This window comes from Amblyomma mixtum, chromosome 7 (assembly GCF_055824585.1).
Source record: "Amblyomma mixtum isolate Tamu chromosome 7, ASM5582458v1, whole genome shotgun sequence".
NCBI lineage: Eukaryota > Metazoa > Arthropoda > Arachnida > Ixodida > Ixodidae > Amblyomma > Amblyomma mixtum.
In genome coordinates, this window is record NC_143018.1 from 58,488,564 (window position 1) to 58,509,743 (window position 21,180).

A 21,180-nucleotide genomic window follows, 5' to 3' on the forward strand; every position below is an offset into this window, starting at 1 on the left:
GGAGAGTAATCATAGTTCGGGTACTACTACTTTTAAAGATACTTTCAAGGCTTGCGTTTATGACGGCCGCAGCTGGTAGATTGTTTCGCCGAGATTACACGCATCTAATATTGTGTTTTTGGTTTGTTTTAGTCGCTTCGTTTTTTGCGTGATAAGGGGGCTGAGGCCATCATGGACCCTTGGAGACACTCGTCGCTATTCGCCCATCTAAGAAGAAATGCTTTCTGGCTAAATGACCGTGTTTATAGCGCTTCCACGTTCGCTCTAAGAGAGTTGTGAGGCCAGAGGTGTTCGCTGTATTCGTGGCACAGTGCCTTGTCCCTAATACATATTTTGACCACAGCACTACTCTTATTTTTAATAAGGGAACGTTCGTTACATCTGCAGCTGTACGTACGGCTTGACGGAAGCAGCTGCACGCTCATTACTTGCAGGCTACGAACACTATCGCCACCCATGCCTCCCACCATCTCTCAGTTTTCCCCTCCCAAATCCCCTGAAAGCGGAGAAGGGATTTCCCGCTTTCCACTTTGCCACCTGCCAACCGAGGCCTTAAGAGAGACAGCCAGGTTATTAGGACATATGGGTTCTAAAGGTCGCAGTCAACAGGTAACAATAGAACCTAGCGTACCTGGTGCCAACTGTCAGCAGAACGCTACTCCCCGCGCTCGGCCCACCCAAGCGCGTGACAGCTACGAGCAGCAACAGGCAGAGAAAGCCCCACCTCCGGAGCGACGCAGCCACAGTGTGTACGTAGCAATGCTCACCCCACAATAATCTAGTGCATCAATCACCCGCAGGCGCTGTGCAAGCAAATAAAAACAAAAAGGCCAAAAACAGGGAAGCGAACATGTGGGCTTTCGTGCGCGCGCCCCATGCAATGAGTTACAACCATGAACACAACACTCAACGAGCGCCCTACTCAACGCCGGCGAAGCACAACGTAACACAGCGTAGCATGTCTTACGAATTTGTAGTCTCATGGCTGCATTGAGAACTGCTGCCTATAGGCTGAAATCTACTGCAGCTTATCGAACTGGCGTATATACAGGGGAGCGCGTTTAGTTGTGGTCAAGTGACGTGGTCATAAGCTCAAAGATTGTTGCATGAAGCCGATTATAACGTGTTTTAAGAACGGCAATACAAGGGCTAGTGTAGGATAGACAAGAAGAGATTAAGAACACAGGACATGCGATTATTATACAGGGTGGGCATGTGTGAGGGCTTGCGAAACACGTAGGAGGTCTACTGAAAGACTCGACTACGCACCTTTCTCGAACATTGCTCGGGAGCTCGTAGCGATGATGTACGGAGGACATGTTGTGTGGCTGTGTCGGGTCGCATGAGGCGATGCCGGTGTGTTCATGGCTCAGCCAGAAACTCGAGTTGGTGAGCTCGCTCGCGTGCTGCGGTAGTTATGACAATAGCTGATCATCCAAGTCTGGACAAGACTGTCTTCCATCTGTTCCGTTCCAAGCTGCTCGTGGACTGCCACGCCATTTTGCCACAGCGTCCACGCTGATGCCATCATGTTGGCGTGCTGAAACTTTGTCGATAGTCAACCATTCTCTGTCAGCGTCCAGACCTCCGCACAGAGCTTAAATATAGCTGTTGTGGGGAAGGAAAAGGGGAAAAATGAAACCGTACACATGAGTACATCGAGTTTCCTTTTATAATCATGATGTTTTGTAAAAACGAATGAATGCCTGATTACCTTTGACTTGAGGTCACGTTTTCCAGTTTTGACATTTAACTATTTGGACTATTATAAAAGACTGAAATGCTTTGGAGATATTAACAGGTATTTGAATTGGTTTCAGCATGTTTGAGCTTTTGATGGACGGTGTTTCAAAAATTAGACGCGCTACGCACTTTAAAATCTCACAGCCAAAGCCCATGAAGCAGATCTGTAGAGCCCGATTCTTGGGCCCGCTCGGCGTTTGCCGCCACTGCGGTCCCGTACTGAGAAATCCTTTCTGGATGACATTTTTCCGAAATAAAGGTACCCTTGCACGATGTAGGTATTATTTACCGGCCCGCCATTAGGCCTTGTAGCATTATATATCTGACCACCGAAGCTAGAGGGCTAAGGGTTACTGAGAATGTCATCTGTGCGCACTGGCGAGCCGAGGTCGGACCCCGAAACATGGAGGGCCGCGCTAAATTCTTGGCTACGCTTTAGTGAATGTGGAGGATTCTGTAGGCACACTGGCGACTATGCAATTAACTACAGGTTGCGACGACGTTATACCAGCGTCGTTTGTTCGATATCATAAACGCGGTAGCGCCCTAAAGCCATCTTTCAGCGCTTGCAAAGTTCCTGCCAATAGCACCCAGGGGAATCGTGTTTCGTAAATTTGAAAACATATGGCCATTACCAACAGGAGACTACAATTTTCCAAGTGGAACCAGGTGCCTAATTGTAATCGTCACAAAAGATAACTAGCAAAAAGTTATTATAGTTATCGAAAATTTAGTAGTCGTGGCGAGTTAGGGGCTTAGCATTCGGCATCTGTTCTTATGACCCCGGTTTCAATCACGGCCGCAGCGGCCATATTTCTCTGGAGGTGAAATGCGAGCACCCGTGTGCTGTTTGATGTAAGCAACTACAGGCGCAACTAGTCTAGAGAACGTCATCTCAAAAATTTACATGCAAACTTGGCGACCCAGTTTCCAAAGTGCGCTCTCAGCTCGCGCCATTTAAAAGCCGGCAGCGACAATTCTGCTGAATACTGCATCGGTGGGTTACTGGCATTACTCACCGTAACGTCTGCCGGAGAGTGCAGGGTGCAGTAGCTGGTCCGCTTCCATTCCAGTAAGCGTAGTACTGCGGTTTGAAGGGCCCCGAGTATACGGCGTGCGCTGGGCGTCGAAACTTGTGGTTCGCGTGGCATCGTGTCTATGCTGCTTTTGGTGGCCGCTGCATTGAGGCGGCAATCGGCGCTTGATTTGTGCTTGCTTCTGGGACTTCGTGTAGCCGGTGGCTGTCTTCAAATGTGTACTGGCCGTGGCGGCCACTACACATGTGACTGTACGCATGGCTATGAATGTTGGCACTGCGTCCTGAATTCTGAATGAACAGATTGTGTCAGATTGGCTGTCGCGAACGTGTGGAATGAATGGCTGCGGCATTAATGGCTACAGTTTGTGTCGCTGAGTTCATCCTTGCAATTATTAGGATCCATGTGTAAGAAAAGTGCTCTTTTCATTACGTTCGATAGTGTTGCCGTTCTATTGTAGTTGGTTTTCACCCCCTAATGATGACAGTGATGACTATAGCCATGCAATTTGTAACTGGAGACGTTGTTCTTGCTTAAGGAATTTACATAATTGCATTAGTGAGACTTTGATATGTACATGTTAGGTGAGCGATGGATAGTCTCATGAGAGACACCAACATTAGGACGTGCCTGATGTTGCAACGTGGTGGCAGCTGTTACCACAAGCATGAGGAATAGAAGGGATACCACACTGGAAGCTCTAAGAGCGAGCCATTGAGTCATGATAGCTGTGATTTGCCTTACAGGCAGGGTAGAGCCAGCAAGTGCTGTTATGAGAGTGTGAATGGTTGTGGTACATGGTTGCTCTATGGTTGAGTTGTGGTACATGCTATGGCAGGCACGCCTCGAAATGTTCTGTGGCTTGCCATGTTCAGTGCGCTAGAGTGTTCGTGGGAGTAGTAGCAGTGCTCTGGCTTGGGCGTTCATGATTATATCTTCTTTTACTCGTTGAGCTTTGATCATTTCTGTGACTGGTAACTTGTAAAGGTCATGACAGCTGTTGATCGGATAGTTAAAGCAGCGTGGCGAAAACCATCCATCGCAAATGGATGGTTTCACACTGATCTTCTGCAGGAACCGGGCTTTGCCAATACGTTGCCAATATTGGGCCGATTACCTGTGCTACCTGGGTTTGGTTGCGTTATGCAAGTTCATAACTGAGTTCTTCTCAAGGAACAATATTTGTCCGGGTTACGGCTTCGCTTGAAAATAGGTATTCCAGTTTGCGTCCCGGTTTTGATTGGTTGCAAATAAATTGAGGATTGAACGTCCATTGCATCTACAGGGCGCTGTAATTTTGGGTTGTGTTCATGCTGTTATGTTATATTTGTGCTAAGTTGGCTCGTTGTTGAGGCTGTCGTGATTGGCGTGGATTAGTGCTCTGAGTGGTTCGAGTGTGCGGCCAGCGTTGTGTGCTTGCTGCTTCTTGTAGCCTTGGTGCATGAGGTTAGATAGGTGCCCGCTGTGATATGTGTGAGGTGTACTAGTGTGGTGCAGTAGTCGAGATGCTCTTCGCTGTTGTCTGTAGTGCGTGGCGTTTCATGGGTGTCGTTGGGCCCGCGTAGACGAAGAGAAGCAGCAGCGCGTGTCGTGGTGTACGCAGACCACGCTGACTGCTGTCGGTATGAGAAAAAGGAACAGTGCCGGGCCGGACGTGATGCACAGGAAGTCCCACAACTCAGCACACCTTGCGCTCTGCACACAACGCTGCGGACAGTCAACGGCGGGGACAGCTCTGGCTTCGCAAGCAGACCGACGTCAGCAGCGGATTCCGGCCGACGTTGCAGCAGGCGTTGGCGCAGCCGCAGCAAAGGCGAGCAGGCAAACTCCGAAGTGAGCATCGTGCATAAATCTGCACGAAAAAAGCGTTGTTGTTTGGAACCCTTGCAATCCTGGGAAGACGGATATATCTTTGTCTCTATTTACCGTACTTTCAAAATAAGAAGGGTTATAAGTCACGACACCAAATTCTATGTTTGATAAGTGGTAGAGGCCTTTGCCCTGCAGTGGGTGTAGTCAGGCTGATGATGATGCGGGAGTAGGGGTGGTATCAGAGAAAACGAGAGGCGCTGGCTCCACCGTATCTGCTGAAGTCTGTGCTGGCACCTGAACGCCAGGCATTAAGGGTGAAATAAATGTGAGGAAGAGTCAGGATGAAGAAAGAGGAGAGAGGTTCTTAACAGGGTTAGGAGGAATGACATGTGTACCTTCAATTGCATGATTTCTGTGACTACATTTTCCTTGAGTTTTCCGTTGAGGTGCCCACCGAGATGTCGAGATGTGAAGTTGTATGCTAACATAGGACAGGGGTTCAGACCGATGACATATTCACCTTCAGTTGCATGCTTTAAGGCTCGTTTCAGGTGTCCACCGAGATGTTCAGATGTGAGAGCTACTGTATCCTTTCCTTTCCCCAAAACACATGCTTTCGCATACCTCAAAATTAAGTGTCCTGAGTCTTTTTCTAGGCGCTGGGGAGCCGTCCTGGTTTCTTCAGTTGGTTACTTTTTCCTGAACATGCACAGTACCACTGTGCGCGTGAGTGTCGTGGCAGTGCAGGGGGTTGTGGCAATGCATTCTGTGGGTCTGATAATGTAAGTCATCATTGCAGTTATATGTATATGTTGTTTGTTAGTCTATGTTGCAGGGTAAACAGTATGGCAGCCGAGGTCGATGTTTTTGGCAGTGATTCTCTCTTCGTGACTGCGTGTTCCGTGGTTTCATGCAATGGCAGCTAACAGGAGGCTGACCTGAGCTTGAGGAAGCGGAGCAGTATAGCCCACATGAATTCAGGAGAGCAACGTGGTGGTTGGCACTCTCATGAGGATCAGAGGTGGTACCGCAGAGGTCGGCGTCCATAGGAATCGTCACGGGATCACTTCTGGTACCGCCACGAATTCTGGGGTCTGCTGCCGGACAGAGTGCCTGCAATAAAAGGAACGAGGAACGCTGCATTGTAACGGCCGCGTTTCGGTCCACTTGGCAATATGACAGGAGGTCCAAACGTTCGCTCACTTTGAAGTTCCTTACGTCAAGATTTAGTTATGTTTCTATGCCATCCTAAAGGTATGATTGATTAGCAGTGCTTTTCCAGATAAACATGCTAACAGGAAATAAAAAAGAAAATGGGGAAAGCGGGAGCACAATCGTGAAGATTTCGAACAAAAATGAAAAGTCATGCAGCCCTATTCTTAGTGCTGTCTCAGTCGCACCTGGTGATAGGCCGAGCTTGGAGAGCACCTTGGGAAATAAAAATTCATCTGAGCCTGTTGCTTTGGAGTGGTTTAAGCGATTCGAAAGGAGGCACCTTGACAGCACAGAAGATGAAAGCAGTGGACGGCCTCGATCATCAGCCTGTGACGCCAATATTGCTAAAATTCCCGGTACAGTCACCGTATAGAACTGTGGAAATCCTCTGGAATGCTTTAAAAATTCCGAAAGCACCAAACTCCTACTCGAGAAAATACTCAAATTTGAGGCAGAAGTCTACAAACTCGAAGCAGACAAACGCATTTATCTTCTGGGAACCAACATGGATCATCTGGCAAACAACTGCTGATGCTGCCAGCCATTGGTCGAGTCTTGCTGCTTGCGACATATGCATACCCATTTTTGGTAGAAAACTATGCACAGCCAAAAATAGGGTCTTCTCTATAGCGAACAATGAACTGTACAAGTTGGAAAAGCGTGTTTTCGAAGCATAATATCCAAAAGAAAAATACGCTGTGGTTCAACTACTGTTGAAACTGGACAGAGAACGAAAGTTGTGGTGTATCGGGCAACTAGATGCGGCTTGGCGTCTGTAACGTTGCGTGCGTTCCGGACACAGGATAGGCAGCGCGCCCACCTTGTCAGCCTGGCAGGTGGCAAATTATCGGTTGATCGCAAGAGGTTTCTCACCTAATGAACGCCGCGGCTTATTGCTGCTGTGCCGCGTGTCTGCCACAACGTTGTCAGAGCTGACATGCACAGCCCACATCTCTCACCACCCATGTACCTCAAAGCGTAGTTGAGGCGTCCACTGACTCAGGGAGCCAGTTATGTGCCCTTCCTTTCCTCAAAATTATCCCAGAGTAAAACGTTGTCAGCGTCAATGCCAATGAACGCAATGAACGTCGATGGCCTATAAAAAATTGAAGATTGGTGTTTGAGGAAAAAAATAGCGCAGTATCTGTCCCACATCTCGGTGGACACGGGAACCGTGCCATAAGGGAAGGGATAAATGTGGGAGTAAGAGAAGGGAGAAAGAGGTGCCGTAGTGGAGGGTTCCGGAATAATTTCGACCACCTGGTGATCTTTAAGCTGCACTGACATCGCACAATACACAAGCCTCTAGAATTTCGCCTGCATCAAAATTCGACCGCTGCGGCCGGGATAGAACCCGCGTCTTTTGGGTCAGCAGCCGATCGCTATAACCACCGAGCCGACGCGGCAGGTTGATGGCCTACGAGCTCTGGGGAGGCTGAAGGTTGCTCAAGGTAAAAGCAACGTGGTCTGCGAAGCTCGCGGAAGCTCGCGAAGCTCGCTGTAAAAATAATCTGTCGTGAAGGCCGAGCTTGGAGAGCACCTTGGGGAATAAAAATGCATCTGAGGCCGTTGCTGGTGAACATGTCGAGAAACGTTGGGAATACGCATTTTTTTTGCGCAATTTTAATATCTCACAATTTTTGCAAGCCAAACTGAACAAACTGTTTGAACGCGCCTCTCCTATAGAACCTGGAAGACAGCAAAAACAAGCCATTTAATTTGATAGTTAGGGGCACCGCGTCGCAACAACTTCGCTGCAAAGCCACACAGGTGAGCCCACCTGTGTACAGCGCCAGAGCAAGGCTCTGCATATGCAAGGAAGCTGAAGTTTGAAGAAGGTTCTGAGCTTCGACGTCTTTAACTTCAGTCTCTGCGCAATAGTTCCAGAACAGAGCGCTATCGCATTGCCCACTTAAACAGAGCCTCGAACCGAAACCGAAGCTAGGAGTTGCGCTGATTTTGAACTCATTCAGCGCCACTCTCTTAAATCATCAGTTTTTCGTGTTTTATGATGAGAGGTGACTCCTTCGACAACGTGGTTTCCGAAAAGCACCACCAACAATGCGTTGCAGCACCTTTTTGCGGACTTAACCCAATCAGCACAGGTGACCGGAACAGTATTGGAAACTTATCGGCAAAGGTCGGTTCTACAAATGACCATAGCAACACCATCTATTTCCAATATTGGGGCGATTGCCTATGCTGCTTGGGATGTTGGGGCAGGCTGCTTGATGTAGCTGAATTTCAGATGAACTCACCTTACTACCTTCCTCGCACGGATGGCGAGCCGTGATGACGTAAAGCATGTCTCGACGCTGCGTAGATTACGTGGCCATCGTGACTGCGCTGCAGTTGTCGATGCATGAACCTGGTCGCCATCGTCTTGGCATCTATGCAGGCGGTTTTGGTAGGATAGAAGAGTTCTTGTTGCTGTCCAGAGTTATTTTTGTTGTCGCGCTTGCTCGTGCGAGGTTCGGGTGAATCCGTGAATAGTTGAGGTGGTCGGGTTTGCTCTTTCCGCGTTTGTTAAAGTTGCCGCAGTGTCGTTGTGGTTTTCAAAACTGCTGTTGCTCAGATGTTCAAGGTTCCGGAGAAATATTTCTTGATAACTCGAATGGTGTGGCTGTACTTGCGTCCTCGGTTTTGTCTGCGTTGCTATAGTGATATGTTGTCATTGGTGTTTGCAGAATGTGTGGGAGTGGTTCTTGTTTAGAAGACTGTAGGTTGTCATGGGATGGCCAGCATGAGGAACAACAGGAGTGCCGCCAGTGGAATTGCCAGGAGGGATGAGTTGCCGCTGCCATGATGGACAGGAGGAGGGCTGTTCTGCTCAAGACGCGTCTCATTTTCGTAGGTGTGCCATGCTTTTATCCGAATGTCCAATAATGTTCAGTGCTGATGGATTGCACGCGTGCGTGGATTTATCAGAGTCCAGAGGTATTAAGCAATGTCACAGGTAGGCGCGTCGATCGTACTGGCAGTGGGGCAGCCTGCAACGAAAAATGCATCGCACCGATATCGAACACTTTAGAAAAACGCAAACACCTATGCTCAGCGGCAGTGCGGTTGTTTGGTCTGCGAGGTAATTTACAGTCAAGAAAACAACGATCAACGGAAGTTCAAACACGTCTTCTGTATAAACGCGGTGGTAATCGCCGAGGCAACCGTGAATATATAGAACGTCCTTTTGACTTGAGCTGAGCAAGGCGTCTTTGGAGAAGACCGAGAACGACTGAGAAGAAACTGGTAAAACAAAACGAAAATAAACGTTAATCTAAAAAGGCACATTTCCACAAAGGCAAAAGTGATAGCTGAGTTTTCAGTTAGGACAAATCTCGCCGGTGCAGTTTCCTCACGGGAAGGTCCCCCATAATACTAATGTTACAATATGCTGCAAGTAAGGATGCGTTTACAACCTTTGTAAATAAAAACCACGGGAGAACCCACACTAAATTCGCTTGTCTCGGTACCACCGCGCACAGTTAGAAAAAGAGCTGGTCCTGCATTCAATGCTCCTCTCGTCGTATGCTAAGAAATGTAGTAATTGCTTATCCCCTTGGATGCCAGACTTGCTGCGATGAAACAGGGGTTGTTGGTTCCGTCGCAATGACTGAGCGTCGCACACCTATGTTGTCATAGTCGTCACATTGGTCATAGTAGCTCATAGGGTGTCTTTCCTCGTCAAAATCGCGAGTACTAGTCGTGAAGAATTACTTGTCGAAGCCGTAGCTGTCGTTATTTCAGGACTCATCTATGAATACGACGTGGTTTCACTACTACTGGGCTTTTGCGGGCTTAGTGAAGAGTGCGGGGTATGAAGCGTGTTGTATTGAGGAGCCGGGTAGTAATGAAGAGCAATATTACATACGGTTGGCTTCACATCATCATCATCGTCATCACCACCATCTTGACTCATAGCAGGGCTAAGGCCTTTCCCATGTCTCTCCAATTTACCTTGTCCTTTGCCAGCTGTGGCCGCCGTATACCCACACGATTCTTAATCACTTCCATCCACCTAACTTTTTGCCGCCCCTGCTACATTTACCTTATCTTGCAATCGATTCCGTTACCCTTAAAGACTAGCGGTTATCTTGCCTTCGCATTACATGCCCTGCCTAAGCCCATTTCTTCTTCTTGATTTCTAGTCGAATTCAAAATAAATAAATAATAAAGAGACATTAAAAGTCAAAAAGTTAACTATTATATATTAGTTAACCAGCCTGCTGATTAGAACGTCATAGCTGTATTCTGGTGTGCTACACCACTGACACTGTTACGTCGAAAGAAGCGCATTTCTCAAAAGAGAGGACTGGATTAGGAAGAGTTGGTGACAAAATATAATAACATATTAGAAATCTCAGATTAGCTTATGAATTTGCCTTTATACTTACTAAGGGGACGAAATTCAAACCAAGATCGAGTTCACAGACAGGCAACGCAGGACTGTCTGAAAATGATCATGGCGCCAACTAGTAATATGCAGGACTCTTGGAAGAGAGCATCAGTTTACGAAAAGCAACGAAGTGTTTCACGTGGTGAGTAAATACGTCTACTGAGGGCACTTAGGGCAAGTAGTGAGCACACAGCTGCACAAAATGTTCTGTGACATTAAGAATGGGGTGGAGTGCATTCGGCAGGTACTCTCGGATTAAGAATGGCAGTTTATCATTTCTTGTGAAACAGCGCGACGGCACAAGGCCAGAGGAAAAGAAGGGACGATACACAGCGCTGACTAACAACAGAATGACATGACATGATTTCACGTCTGACCAACGTGTGCATCAGTTATTGTTGTGCAGTTTATCAGTATCCCCTCAAGATAAAATGGCATAACAGCTATATTTTGTTAGCACTCACTTAAGGTGCAGAAACATAGAGGCTAGAGAAAAAGGTTGAACTTACTTATTTTCCTTCCCGTAGCTCACTATCAAGGCCCAACTTTTTTAACGTTCAATGACAGGAATAGAGAGGAGTAGGTCAGGGAACAAACGCATTTTAATCACATCCTAGTGGATATCAAGAGAGAGAAACGGACCAGGGCAGTGCACGCCATGCGAAGGCAGTATAATCAATTGCTTTTATGGGCAAAGCAATGAATTTCAAGAGCAAGCGAGTGTAACTAAAGGGCGGCAGTAAATAATGTGGGCTGATGAGATTCGTAAGCTTGCGTGCATAAGGTGACCACAGCTGGCACACGACAAGATTAATTACATGGTTATGCCAGATGATTTGTCCTGTAGTAGAGCAGTCAGGCTGATAATGAATTCACCACAGGAAGATTCAGTTCACGAACTGGCGCACTCACACTGCGATGTGGAGCGGTTTCTGCGCCGAAGTTGGCCCGAACCTCAATGTCCATGTCTCACCCTGCACCGAAGTTGGGATTTACTCAATAAAGATATAAGGATCACTTTAGCAGGCTCTGAACAAGTAGCGGAAGGCGCTTCATTATCTAAAATGAGGTGTGCGCCCGTGAGCTACCGCTGAAGCCTCCATAACTAAAACTTGCCCCGAGATACCGCATTGAAACGTCACCAGCCCGTTTTGTGAGTGCCAGCAGTGTGACGAAGATTACGTTGTTCAATCGGCTGATGGTTTATGGGTGTTTAACATCCCAAAGCGACTCGGGCTACGAGGGACGCTGTAGTGAAGGCGCCGAAAATTTCCATCACCTGGGGGTTCTTTGACATGCACTAACATCGCACCGTACACGGGCCTATAGGATGTCGCCTTTAACGGGGCTGAGAGGCCAGAGTTACCCTGGTTAATGCCGAGTGTACTCACCGACTCCCTTGTCTTTCGGAGATTCAGGTCGAAGTTGTAAGACTTGTTGGTGCTGCGCAGGTGACTAGATATGCTCACTTGGAGCGTGCTGGATGGTCTCGGACTGATGGACCGGACCCCTGGTCTCGGACTGACGGACCCCATGTCGTTGCAGCTGTTGAAATGTGTGCACTTTCTGCCGCACTTGTCTGGGAGCTTGCGGTTGTGGCTGTCGCGGTTGTCGTCAATGGTGCCGTGGTGCACGCTTCTTGTCTTCTCCGCAGGGATGGGACCTGTGCGTGGCTATTAAGCCTAGTGCAGCATTGAGAAAGTCCTGGAAGTCATCGCTACGCCTGTCATGGTTTTGATGAAGGTATAGCGTTCGGGCGTGACTGACAAACGTAAATATCTGAAGTCGTGTGGTTACTCTCATCTGGATGTTGGTGTCGTCATACTAATGGCGGAATGTTGTGTTCAGCCATCTATCCGTCAGTTGCAATGGGCGCTCTAGACCTCGTCTGCCTGGTTGTATTTCTACACCTGTTGTTCAGTGGTTCTCCTGTCGTAGTGTGCCAAGTGCGGAGAAGGCGTGTTCTTACGTGTAGCTATGGTAATTGTGCTGTAGTCAGTAGAGCAGTTCTAGGTACTATGGAGCGGTGTTGGGGCGCGCGTTCACCGTTGGTGACGTGGCCACGGTGGCCCAGACTGCTCATCCAGGGAGTGTGGTTGTTTCGGCGGCTTTGCGTTTTGTGTTAGTGCATCGAATGTTGCGGGTGCTCCTAGAAACTTTAGCATGAGGAATAACAGTAGCGCCACTAGAAATCTTCCAGGTCTGTATGAAACTGTGGACGAAGTGAGAAACACCAGCGTTGATTTGGACGTGGTGGCTTGGACGTTTCTGAATGATATGCATGTTTTGTTTCGTTGTTAACAAGACCAGTGTCTTGTTCTTAGCCTTCAATGATCTACACGATTTGTTCTTGAATAGAAGTTCTACCCTAGCTTCAATTACTAGCTGGAATCTACGTTTAATCCACAACGGTGGTCATGACCATGGGAGGAAGGATGTGCGGGCTTTAACTGCCCGGAGATGTTCTAGTCGCAGCAGTTTAGATTAAGGCGGCAATGCTGCATCTGTAGAGTCGATGTTAGGCCAGCGGTGAGCAGTCTTGTCATTAGGGACAGAAGCAGTCCTACGGGCGTCATGTCGGGAAGTGGAGATGTTTCTTGTTCTGACGTGATGAATAGAAGGCGTACCACGCCGAAAACTTTCAGCCAGCGATATGATGTCGCAGTAGTTGCTGTCTGACCTGTTAGCAGGACCGACGCGGCGGATGCTTTTTAGTGAGTGTCGAAGAGTCGTCGCTGCTGTTTGGCCGGGGTGTGTAGCATGGCAGACACCAGATGGCGTCCTTTGCCTGCGTGTATTCTGGTTTTATAGCTTGTGTTTCGGGGATGTCACTCGTGTTTTCCATGGTGTGTCCTTACTGGGCCTTGTTACCCGTCAGCGTGTTTTGCTCGTCGCTGCATACGTGTTGCTGTTAATATGTGCATTTCCTTACGGTTGCACTGCTCTGGGTTATTAAAAAGTGTGTTGACGAGCTTGGTTGTGTATTTGTGGTTGCGTCTGGTGTGGCACTGTCAGCTTGGGTCGTCCACGTTGACGCATGAGGAACAACAGAAGTGCCGCCGGTTGCTTCGGAGTCATCGGACCGCATGTTCCCGTCCGGAGATGTGCGCACATGTCAGCCGTGTCGACGCATATGCTAGTCACCCAGAGTGGTCCACTTTGCGATGTTGTTCAGTCCGATATAATCTGCGAAAAGTAAAGCATCATCTCTATTGAGCAGACTCAGCCTATTCAAAGCACACCTCTCTTTTCGCTCTGCATTCGGGAAACCCTGCCTAAGTACGTGCACGGACTTCTACCGGCCCCGATTTTATACTGTAAAAGAAGGGCATACATTAGTTTTGTTTCATAGAATATGTTTTTTCATCTTTCTTGGTTATCATAACCTGCGGGTGGCCTCAAACATTTTGTATGTTAGCAGAGACGAAAGGAGAGCTCTCTCGAGCTGCCAGTGACGAGCGGGGAACTGTGTACGATGTTCTAGGTTGTCGTGGGTGCTGTAGCCTCTCCGCACGTAAGTTTGCTTTCGTGTTTTAACTGAATGCGTCGAAAAAACACAGCCAGCATCCTGATTTTCAACGGCCGTAGAGCACACATGCTGTTCTCGCCTCAATCGCGCATTTTGTACTCGGACGCAAGTTCACCCAATGGCAGTGCTTTCGCCACCATAAAACAACACCCTCGGATTATCGCTGCGAAATATAGGCAGGAACACTTAACAGAAGAAATTGACCGACAGTTGCGATAATCGGTAAAGACAGATTTGAGGGCAGCTCTTGACATGCTGCCTGCCTCCGCTCTTGACATGCCACTTTCCACCCTCCAAGAAAATCTGTTGACATGCCCCTTGCCACTCATGCCACCAGCCACTCCTGGCAGGTGGCATGTCACGCTGCTAGCCACCTTTCAGGAAGTTCCTGCGATGATCGTTGAACCTTCCAGGTGCCAGAAACAGGTGCCATGGAATCGAAACGCCGCCTAGAATGTGGGGTTTCGCTCTGCTAGTAGTAGGACAACCGGTTACGCTGACAGCGGCGATGCCGACAGCGCCGACGCCGACTACCATGCAGAATGCAGGAACGGCCGGGCGCCTGAGTGCGGCGCTCTCAAAACTGAAGCGAAGAGATTTTTAAGGTGCCCCAGTGCTCACGTGATCCGCTCGCATGGCCAAATCTTTGGAATCGCCTATGGAGCCAGCGATGGCCAAATTTATAGAGCCGGCTGTGGCAACAACGTGCCGCACTCGGTAATATGGCCATCAAGCGAGGCTGGTGACGTCCCGTCAGAACTCCCCAGTGGCTCAAGCTACGCAAGCCTCTCCTTTCCAGGGGCTTGAGCTAATGGCAATAGTGTAACCCGGGGTGAGGCGTTGCTTCAGCAAATGACGAAAAGCGAAAAACAAACGAATGGAATCAGCGTCGAGTCCTGTTGCGTCACAGGCTGAACATTAATTACGGGAGGATTGATTGATTGTCTGAATGAAAACTATTCTGTCAGGATGACAGAAGATCTGCTGGGAAAACGGGTTCTGGGATGAACGGTGTTATTTCAATCACAATGCTGTCATGGGCTTGCAAGAACGGAGTAAGTGAAGTTAGTGAGATCTGATAGGGCGACAGATTTAATAGCGACGCAAACCTCTCCTTTCCAGGGGCTTGAGCTAATGCCAATAGTAGAACCCCGGGTGTGGCGCTGCTTCAGCAAATGACGATGAGCGAAATACAAACAAGTGGAATCAGCGTCGAGTCCTCATGTTGCGTCACAGGCTGAACATTAATTACGGGAGGACTGATTGTTTGCCTGAATGAATTTATACTATTCGGTCAGGATCGAATCGCTTGGCACACGCTCCGCAAACACCAAGAATTCCACAAAGTGCGCAGGAGGCTCATAGAAACTGAGTGGCGCTAGGAGCGGGAAGGGATAAGAATTATGACTTCTTGGCGTCAATCCTATGCCTCTGGGGTTACGCACCAAGGCCAGAGTCAGGTGCGGGAATGGCGGCAAAATAAGAGAGCCTTGGCGCTGCTTCGTAATACTAACAGGGCGCATTGTCACCTGCGTGATACTCCGTCGCGAGCGTCCCGTTCTATTAACTCGCCCGTTAGGGTTAACCCTGGGAAGCCCTGCGGAGACCTGTCGAGCTCCCGTGCCGCTCCAGAGGGCAGGAGAGCTAAGCAAGAGGCAAGAGGCGCCCCGGCGAGACCAGCGCGTCCAACCTGGGCGGCTGACACACCGGGCAAGCTGCATCGAAGCACCCGCGTCGAACACGCTAGCCGCTAGGCCACAGGTCCGGCACTAGAGATAGGCTTTCAGGGGGCCTTTATATTAAACACATTGGGAGTACCTGTTGCACCGCAACACTGGGCACAAGACAATGGAATCGCTGCCAGAGCCCATTCCGTCGGCGATCGAGTGTAGCAGAAGCACGCGGCCGCAAAAAAAGACGAAAAACTTTTGGAGACAATGTAGAGCTGGAGAATATGAGGCGGCAGCGTTAATGGGTTCACAGCCATGTTTGCGGAATCGGTCATTTCCTGCATTTATAGGCTCCAGAGAGCCCTCATGCCACCACTGGTGCAGTGGTGCAGCTGTTAGGCGATGCGCCACTGCCCTGCGACGACCGCTGCTGCCACCGTCGGGGCTTGTGGGACCCAAGGTGCTATCCCCAAGAAACCTATCGCGACAAATCATTAATTTAACTCTCAGCTGTCTCGGTTGGCAGTTTTCTGACAGTCCGGTGGGCAGGTTCTGATCACGCCAGAGGGTAACGTGACCTAGGTGACTAACCTAGGTTTGCGGAGCGGCCAGAGGCTGCGGGTGCTCCGGCTGCTCCATTTGCTCCGTCTGCGAGGTTTCAAAAGGTCGCCAACGAGGCGCCGGACCATTTTACTCGACATAAGGGTACTAACGCTTTCACGCTAATAGAAAGGTAAAATTAAAAAAAAAAGCACCAAACACCATCGACACCGAAAACGAGATCAGGCTTCTAGCCCCACTGAACCTAAAAAAAAATTTAGGGGGTACTTTGCTGACCTAAAGTGCGGTGAGGCGAAATCCTTAAAGGTGCAGTGAAGAGGAATTTGAACTCGTCTTTTTGCCGCGGGAACTCGATCTACACGTTCCAAGCATTCTAAGAAACTGCGACTTATTGCCCTGTGTAGCCGATTTCCCCAATTAAATCGAATTAACGTCCGGCTCCCGCCTTTATTTTTTGAATTCTCCCCGTATGGTGGGAAGAGTCCACCAACGCGTGGGGTGCCTTTCAGCCAGCTGCGTGAACGCTTTGCTTTCGCTTTAATTTGTTTTTTAGTTTTCCGTGAATAAGTAGTTTCATTCGCAGATAATATAGCCGCAAAATAAGCCCGCCGAAAAAAAAATACGCGCGGACTATTTGCTAGTACGGATTACTACATATTACTCCGCCGATGGCAGAGCGGCAAGCCGCCACGGGACTGGGTGAAAGGCACTCCACGCGTCGGTCGACTCCTCCCACCATACGGGGAGAATTAAAAAAAAAAGGCGGGAGCCGGACGTTAATTAGATTTAATTAGGGAAACCGACCACACAGGGCAATGAATCGACGTTTCTAAGAATGCTCGGAACGTGTAGATTGACTTCCCGCGGCAAAAAGACGAGTTCACATTCCTCTTCACTGCACCTTTAAGCGCAGTATTGCTGCTTGTGTCACTGATGTATGGTTAAGATGTTAAGCTTCGCCTCTAAGAGTGGAACGCGAAAGCGTCTTGCAACGCTGCCAGGGAGTCCACAGAACGCCATCGCCCATCGGGCTCTGTGCCTTGCTCGACGGTAAATTGTTTTTTGAGGAAAAGAAATGTAACTCTCTCTCTCTCTCGCATATCTCGGTGGACACCTGGGGTGGTATTCTGCCGGTGTCGCCTTTTGCGACATGTCGCATATGGGCGGGGCCTAAAGTGCTTACAGATGCTCGAAGAAACGGAAAAAGCCGCCGGCACTTTCGTCTGCGGTGCATTCATTCACTCAGAGAAGCGACAATTTACCACTGCTGATCCACTAGCAGCAGTAGTTTCGTATCTTTTATAGCAAGAATACTTGCCATCACATGACGTCTAATGTTCAAAAAAACATTTGCAAATTTAATATAAACTCGCTTTACTTCATTTAAGTCTATAAAACACCGCGAAAAAGCTCCAAATCTATTTTTCTTTCGTTCCGGATGGATGTGCTAGGTTTCGGCTGCGTTTCGATAGCAGACGCAGACGGTAGCAGTGTAGCTGGAGGTCCGATTAGGCTTGCGCGCTCCAGAATCGAGAGCGTATCTAACAAACTAGGCTGAATTGCAGCTTAAACTTTTTCGTCGAAGCAAGGTGGTAAGTCATAGCGTAAAGTAACAACACCAGTAGTTGCCGGTAAACATGCCGACCGGAATCGCAAGGACTGCTGAATTGGCTGAAGCGGGCGGCTCTCGCTTGAAAGGACGTCGCCATGTTTTCACGCCAAGGGCGCAAAAGCCGCAACTGCTGATTGCGTTCGTACGCTAACGGTAGCCTGTCGCCCGCGCGAATCGCTTCAGCGCATTGCGTTGTTCGACTAAGCGCAGTAAATTGGGGCGACGTCACGATAACGTAGCAGGAAGGCGGGTCCGTGTCGTCACGCCGCCGTCACCGCGGCTGGAGCCAATCTGCGAAGAGCGAATGCGACATGTCGCAAAAGGCGACACCGGGAGAATACCACCCCTGAACCTCGCCAAAAGGGAAGAAAGGAAGATGGGAGTAAACGAAGACGCCGTATTAGCTAGACGCGCCTTTGTTCATTCCAAACCATCGAGGTGGCATGGCGAATGGTTAGCGTGCTCGTCTCGCACTCCGGAGACCCTGGATCGATTCCCGAACTCGAACAATTTCCGACTCGGTTTTCTAAGCATGAAATGCTTTTAGCTCCCGTTGTCGGCAGTGTGGTGACGTCACGCCGAGACCGAGAGCCATCATCCGGGCTCTGAAACGAGAACATCCGGGCACCGTACGAGACTTAACGAGATTTAACGAGACTCTCTAAGCCCTCCTACGCGACCGGCATGCAAGCGCCGGTTGGTCTCCAAACGAGTCACAAAAAATAACTGCTGCCAGTGCCTTCTCAATGTTTATCAAGATATCAGTCGAGCTGTGGTTTGATAATGCACGGAATTATAATTTCCGATTTCTAATGTGTGCAAAAAGCACATAAATGCCACGATACACTTCGTTGTCATACGTGATCTCTTAGGGGCTTCGCGCATCGAAGCAAAGCCGCGCAGGAGCACAGGGGCCCGGGGGAGAAGCGCTGCGTTCAAAGGGCAAGGCATCGCGCCGAACGGGTGGTGGCGTTCCTCCCTTCCTTTACGGTGCGGTTCGGGTGTCCACCGAGATGGCAGAGAATTACTGCGCCATTTCCTTTCCTCAAAAAACCTTGCGTTCAAATGGCAAGGCATCGCGCTGAACGGGTGGTGGAGAGAAAGAGAGAAAAACTTTAATTTAACAGGAATTCGGGGCACGCCCCAGAGTCCCCGCACGACCCCACTGCACTCAAGTGTTTATGTTCCTAAGGTTCATAACACTGGCAGCACGGCCGGTGGCGATGGTCTGCACGGCCGGGTCCTCCGAGCGCAGCAGGGTCTCCCAGTCCTCCCAGGTCTTGAGGTTCTCTAGGTCCCGCGGGGGAGGGTCCGCCGGGCAGAGGGAAAGGATGTGGAGGGAAGAAGCGAAGGGTTCTGGGCATAGGGCGCAAGCAGGAGTGGGGAAGGAGGGATGATAGTGGGTTAGGGTAAGGGGCGAGGGGAGAGTATGTGTTTGTAATCTGCGCCAGAGTGTTGCGTGTCTGTTATCTAGGGAGGGGTGGGGCGGGGGGTAGAGCTGGCGAGAGGCTCTGTATGCCTGGGTCAGCTCACTGAATGAGTGCATGCGATCCTTCGTGAACCCCCGATCCGAGGCCACCTGAGCCCGGTTTAAAGAACCTCGGGCTAAAAGGTTGGCGGCTTCGTTTCCGGGATTTCCGGAGTGCGCAGGCACCCATATCAGCTCCACTTGGCGGGGCGGGGGTGCATCGGGCGAGTCCAGTATGTCAAAAGCAGGGACATGAACTCGGCCTCGAGCAAAATTTAGAATCGCAGTTTTAGTCAGTTAAAATATACCGGGCTTCCGTGCGGGTTATAGCAAGTGCAATGGCGGCTTCCTCTGCAGCCTCTGGGGACCTGTCTGGAGGGAGAGGTAGTGTGAGGAGGGTGGATGAAGAGGAGTCCACCGAAGCTGCTGTCGCTTCATCACCCGTGCAGGCAGCGTCCACCCATACGGCGTCCGGCTCGGGGCCGTACGCTCGATGGAGTGCCTTCGCACGGGCTCTGCGGCGCTGCTCATGGTGGGACGGGTGCATATTCCTCGGGAGCGGCCTGATGAGGAGCTCTCGGTGAAGGGATCGTGGGATGGCGAGGAGGGTTGGGTCGTTGGCCGGTATTTTGATTCCCAGGGAGTCCAGGATATACCGACCTGTGGAAGTTTTTGTGAGCCTGATGTATTGGGCCTGTCGGTGGGCCTCCACCAGTTCCCCGATCGTGTTGTGGAGGCCCAGGCCTAGTAATCTGTCTGTGGGTGTGTTGAGGGGAAGATGAAGTGCTACCTTGAATGCCTTGCGAATCAAAGCATCCAAAGCGTTTATGTCATGTTTGGATAGTTGTAAATATGGGGTAGTGTACAGTACACGGCTGACGACAAAGGCATGAATGAGGCGACATAGGTCGCACTCCTTCATGCCTGTATGATGTCCCGAAACCCTGCGGATGAGGTGCGATATCGCGCCTACAACCTGCTTGAGTTTCTTGAGGGTAGTGGTGTTTTTGCCATCGTTCTGGATGTGCAGTGGCGTTCCTCCCTTCCTGTACGGTGCGGTTCGGGTCTCCACCGAGATGACATTAGGCCCGTAAACATTTCATGCTTACTCTACTCTCGGTTACGGGAGAGGCAGAGATTTTTATTTATGTGGTGTGACTAGAAAGGTTAATTAGGCTAATTTGTCTTTACTATCGTTCTAATGCCTTCCATCATGTCCTGTCACTGACCTGTCAAATGATGGAACCCTCTAGAATGTTCGACACAATGTCTATGAAACGTCTAGAAACGTCCAACTATTAATGATGGTTGATGATATTTAAGCATGACTTGCACATTTCGTGACACTAGTTAATTTATGGTTAGTGATCGTTAACGTGACCTCAACTAGTACACTGATTAATTAGTGTTAGTTAAGGTACAGGGGCAGTGCACAGTCCCACATGCCACTTCTTAACTACTACTAATTAGCAATCAGTCATTTAGTCATTAAGTACAATGATATAATCATGAAATCCCTTGATATCATTTTCGAATATCTTGCGATTGCACCCGGTTAAGTATCGATTGGCTATTGATTGGCATATGCCCATATAAGGCATGCATCCGAAACGCGGTTACATTTGCTAACACGTCTTGGTCACGACAGTATGGGGCATTAAAGGCTTTCACCTTAAAAGACGAAGGGCGGACAAACGTTCAGATCCGGCCACCCATGCGGTTGCATAACCCCGATCAAGCAAAAGAAACAACTGAGACAGGACGCGGGCAGGAACGCAAGCAGTCCAAAGAAAGTACCATCAAGCACAGCGAAAGAGCGAAGGAACGCGGAGCAATATTTTTTTATTTTTTTTTTTATTTATTGAATACTGCGGACATACTGTATGTCCAAGCAGGAGAGGGAAATACATACAGGAGGGAAAAGCAAAACAGGTGCGATAGTAACGAACGATATAAATACAACAAAACAAGCAACGCAAAAGTACAATTGAGAACGCGGTTACAGCACAGCTACTAAACCAGCAGAGAAAATCAAGAATGATTACAAAACAACGGAGAGTTCTCCGGTAGAGCATTCCATTGAGAAACTGTTCTCGGAAAAAAAGAAAACTTGTAGGCATCTGTGCGTGCAAAAATAGGT

At 49.2% G+C, this 21,180-nt stretch overlaps 1 protein-coding gene across 15 annotated transcripts in view; it reads right to left on the reverse strand.

The window, feature by feature from the left end:
* LOC149336181 (uncharacterized) overlaps positions 1-21,180 on the reverse strand; it is a 60,184-nt gene that overhangs the window by 25,913 nt on the left and 13,091 nt on the right. For 8 of the 15 annotated variants that reach the window (XR_016284165.1, XR_016284159.1, XR_016284161.1 and 5 more), the window contains exons 2-5: positions 11,592-13,386; positions 8,066-8,797; positions 2,763-5,705; positions 1,270-1,608 (exon numbers count right to left, since the gene is read on the reverse strand). Coding sequence is in view for 5 of the 15 variants with exons in the window: in XM_089552697.1 (XP_089408823.1) it covers positions 4,831-4,886; positions 5,531-5,705; positions 8,066-8,113 (279 nt within the window). In the remaining 10 variants the exon portion in view is untranslated. Of the gene's footprint in view, positions 1-1,269; positions 1,609-2,762; positions 5,706-8,065; positions 8,798-11,112; positions 11,175-11,591; positions 13,387-15,990; positions 16,048-21,180 lie in introns of those variants that run through there. The other 7 variants (XR_016284158.1, XM_089552697.1, XM_089552700.1 and 4 more) reach the window with 7 other exon arrangements.